At 37.6% G+C, this 4,839-nt stretch overlaps 1 protein-coding gene across 1 annotated transcript; it reads left to right on the plus strand.

Moving 5' to 3' along the window:
- Window positions 1–2,014: 2,014 nt before the first annotated feature.
- LOC114028396 (olfactory receptor 11G2-like) lies at window positions 2,015–2,965 on the plus strand. The gene has a single exon (XM_027842637.1). It carries the CDS (start codon window positions 2,015–2,017, stop codon window positions 2,963–2,965), a length of 951 nt encoding a protein of 316 aa, XP_027698438.1.
- The last annotated feature ends 1,874 nt before the right edge of the window (window positions 2,966–4,839 follow it).

Consider the following 4,839-nt stretch of genomic DNA (forward strand, 5'->3'; position numbering starts at 1 on the left):
AGGTTTGCTTTGAGGGTGCACAGAGTAATAGGATCATAAATTTGAAGCTGGAAGGGATCTTAAACATCAATGAGTCCAACCCTCTCATTTTACAGATGAGGACAATGAAACACAGAAAGATGAAAGGTTCTTGCCCAAAGTTACACAATAAATGTCTGAGGTGGGATCTATCTCCAAATTAAGTGCTCTTTCTCTTCACTGTATCTCTACATTAACCAACAAAAACCACATGCATACTGTATTTAGGAAATTTGTCCAAAAAAAGTGTTAAAACATCTCAACTCTTACAGAATCTGGCTGGTTCTGTTTGTTTTTCTCAGGTAATAGCAACAATGGCTATGACAACAAAAATTAATTACATTTGTATGACATTTCTAGATTTGCAAAGCACTTTATACATATTATCTCATTTGATCCCTACATCATCCCTGTGAGGTAGGTGTTATCATTATCCTCATTTCAGAAGGGAAGAAACTGATACTTATTGAAGTTGTGTATATATGGTAACAGATACAAAATTGAAACTCAAGATTCTCCTTACTCTAAGTCTTACATTCTTTCCTATATTTTAGGGTCTTTGTACTTGTCTCACCCAGAAAAATCACCTGTATATAAAAGAGTTTTAGACAAAGAGGATATAAAATAGCTCAAGAATGTGCAAGACATCAGTTTAATTAGGAGTATAAGGCCCTGTATGTCATGAAGGTGGAAGAGAGCACAGGATGCATCTTGCACTGCCCACAATAGGTTCCCTTGGGACACTGGAATAAGGGAAGTCCTTTTAATTGGTATCTAAAGAAGGCAAATTATGGGAAGAGACCTAATGTATCTAGTACCTAGTACCCAGGTATAGGACCTTTAAAGGGTCCATATCTGGCAGTGATATACGTGGTAAGAGTTAGATGAATAAGTGCAGGGCAAGAAATATTTGAGGTGAAAAAGTGTAGCATAATTGCATCAGCCCCTCACACTTGGCCTTTTTGTGCAATTGTTGGATACATGGGGAGGTTCACAGGTGACGGTGCTCAGCTGAGTTCTTGGTTCCTGCTGTTCTGGAGCACATACCCAGCATGCATCAGAATGGTAGGATGAATGAAAGTTTGATCAGATGCAGACTACCATTGCATGTCTGAATTATGCCAGCTCAACATTCTCTGTATCTTCCATCAGTCAATTGGCATGAATCAAGTGCCTAATATGTTCCAACACCTGTGCTAAATTCTGTACCTGGAGAACACTGGCAAATGAAGGGTACTGGGACTTCATTTCAGTAAACATGGTTTTATTCCATCAGAGCAGCCCAAATTAAGTGAATACAGAGGTGAAGTAAAATTATGTTATCACTGCTTTTGATTTTGGGAAAATCTGCAGCTTCTAACAAGAAGAGAGTTAAAATTTATAATAATAACAATTCAATGTAAAGATTAGGAAGAGGAGTCATTGAAATGTCACTTATGTCATTACGTCAAATCAAATGTCATAAAATGTCACAATAGTATTACTGGTGATACTATTCAAATTAAAAAAAAGAGATTTGGGAAACCTTTTCCCCAACTTTCAGGAAATAGAGCCCTACAGCTTCTCATATAATATCAATAACTGATGTTTATACAGGTTGTCCTGAAAGTCTTAGTGCTGTTTTAAGCTTTAATGCTTGAAAATTACATTGAGTTTTTGGGGCATCCTGTTTAGAATTTAAAGTTTGAAAAATACTTCATATGTATTATTTTATTGGACCTCCCAACAACCCTGAGACTAAAGTTATTATTGTCTCCACCTTACTGATGAGGATACTGAGGCTGGGAAAAGCTAAGTGATTTGCCCATGACCACACAGCTAAAAAGTGTCAGAGGAAGAATCCAAATCCAAATCTTCCAATATGCTACAGACTATAACACATTGCCTCTATAGAGATTGAAACTTCCCTCCCAATCTACTAATCTATTTATCAGTAAACCCTTTTATTTATCAATAAAACAAATTTTGTGTTTGTTTTGTTTTAGTTTATGGGCAAATGAATATTTATAGCATCCACAACATCTCCAATAACATTGCTGGTTTCATCCTCCTTGGGTTCCCTTGTCGTAGAGAGAACCAGGTCCTCTTCTTCTCACTGTTATTAATCATCTATATTCTAACTCTTTTGGGAAACGGAGCCATCATCTGTGCAGTAGTCTGGGATCAGAAACTCCAAACACCAATGTACATACTCCTGGCCAACTTCTCATTCTTGGAGATTTGGTATGTTACTGCTGTCATCCCTAATATGTTGGTCAACTTCCTCTCTGAGACCAAGGTCATCTCCTTCTCTGGCTGCTTCCTCCAGTTCTACTTTTTCTTCTCTTTGGGTATCACAGAATGCTTTTTTCTAGCAATTATAGCCTTTGACAGATACTTAGACATCTGCCAGCCTCTTCATTATCCAGCAATCATGACAGGACATCTCTGCACCAACCTGATGATCAGTTGCTGGGCACTTGGCTTCCTCTGGTACCTTGTCCCCATCATTATCATTTCTCAGATGTCCTTCTGTGATCCTAAGATTATTGACCACTTTGTCTGTGACTCTGGGCCACTGTTAGCTCTCATGTGCACCCGAGTCCCTGTGATGGAATTCACTTGTTCCACCTTGAGTTCTTTGAACCTCTTTGCCCCTTTTGGGTTCATCATGGGGACTTATGCCCTTGTCCTGAGAGCTGTACTGAGAGTCCCTTCTGTAGCAGGTCGGCAAAAAGCCTTCTCCACCTGTGGTTCCCACTTAGCTGTAGTGTCATTGTTCTATGGATCTGTGATGGTGATGTATGTGAAGCCAGCTTCAGGACATGATTCTGGGACCCAGAAGATTGTGACCCTCTTTTATTCTGTTGTCACTCCATTCTTAAACCCTATGATCTACAGCCTTAGGAATAGGGAAATGAAGGAAGCCCTGAGGAAAGTTCTGGGAAAAAGAGAATTCAAATCTTAAAATAAGAGACCCTTCAGGGACCACCTATGTCTTTAACATTCTCCTCAAGTGGAAGAGCAAAAAAAATTGATGTCTTTGCATATCCAGTTACTAATCTCATTACTTTTCTAACCTTGATATGACTTGCCAAGGATTACATAATAAGTCTATCTCAGAAGTCTATCTCAGAAGAGGGACCTCGAACCAGGTCTTCCTGGCCTTCAGGCTAGATCTTTGCCCATTAAACCACCTTTCCTCTCAGAGTCTTCTGACTACAGCAGTCAATTGTGTCTCTGGGGCTAAAGAAGACATAAAACACTAAGCATTTTTAGCAAAAGTATGGTGTTTCTAAATCAGGATATAATGTGTAATTATGCTCTCCATACTTTAAAATATGGTATAATATCTTGAGAAAATAATGTAAAATGATTCAAAATGATTAAGGGAAAGAGAATAATGAAGGGGAAGAAGGAGTTGCTAAATGGAAACAAACTTAATATTCAAATTGCAGTTGTAAAAGACAAAGTTTAAGAGGACATCTATCTAAATAAGTTAAAATGTACTTTTAAAAAAAATTTTATGCCAATTTACATTGACCAAAGCAGGCATGTAAAATTAAAAAGTCAAGGAAATAAAATAAGAAAAATGAGCATATTTGATCAATGAAAACAAAAATCAAGAGATTACTAACTATTATACAAATAAATTCTCTAAATGTTGTTATTTCCCCAAATACTAACCCTGCCCTAAAATATACATGTACTGAGGGACTGACCTTTGAATTCTAATGTATAAAAACTAGAGGGATTCTCAAAGATTGAAAGGACAAAATTATAGTCAACACAGTAACCGATGATGACTTCAGAACACTGGTGGTTAAGGATGTGTTATCTCTCATTGGAAAGATGCAAAATGAGACATAATTTGTCTAATTGAGATGGGCCATTAATTATTCATTATATCTAACAACTAGTAAACATCTAAAGCGAGACTTGAAAACCAGTCCTCCTGACTACAAGTCCAAGACCCTATCCACTACACAAGGCTATTTCTCACAAAGGAGCCACAGAAAAACAGGCCAGTTATGTGATTAATGGAGAAGCCCAACCAAGCCCATGAATATAGGGAACCTTAGAGACCAAAGTAATCCTAATGCTAAGCAGAGTTGGGAATCACCTATGTTGGTTGACTTGGGATATGCTCAGTAGTCTCCCCAACTAAATATGGCCCTAATCCAAATATTGCAATACATTAAATTCTAGAAGTAGAGTTTCATTCTTTTGGAGGGATTCTTACTCTTAAAGTCCTCTTTTAAGATGTGAATATTTCCAGAAAGGTTACCATGTTATAGTAATTCACACTTAGGTGCCAGTGATGGAGATCAGGGAGCATATAATAATGGAAAGATCTCCAGAGTTCAGAAGACCTGGGTTTGAGATCAAACTCTGAAACTTAGGCAAGTCATTTGATTTCTCTGCACCTTGGTTTTCTCATTCATAAGAAGAAGAGAATGAATTAGATGGTCTCCAATATGTCCTGCAGTTGCAAATTCTATGATCTTATAAGAAATAGCAAAAAACAAGATATTCTATGTACCAATGTACTTTTAAAATCTCTCATTGTATTCTCACAACAACCACAGGAGGGAGATATTACTGTTGTTCCCATTTTACAGATAAGGAAACTGAGGCAGACAGCGATGAAGTGACCTGCTTAGCTGGTAAGTCTCTGGATTTGAGCTCAGGTCTTCCTAACTCCAGATCTAGCACTCTATCTACTATGGCACCTAGCTTATGACAAAGTACCTTCAGAGCCTCCCCTCATCAAAAGGAACCATTTATTAATTAACTTGCATGTAACATCATTAATTGTGGTTATGTAATCTGCACTTTCTC

Source organism: Vombatus ursinus, unplaced genomic scaffold, assembly GCF_900497805.2.
Source record: "Vombatus ursinus unplaced genomic scaffold, bare-nosed wombat genome assembly UNPS02014880.1, whole genome shotgun sequence".
Lineage (NCBI taxonomy): Eukaryota > Metazoa > Chordata > Mammalia > Diprotodontia > Vombatidae > Vombatus > Vombatus ursinus.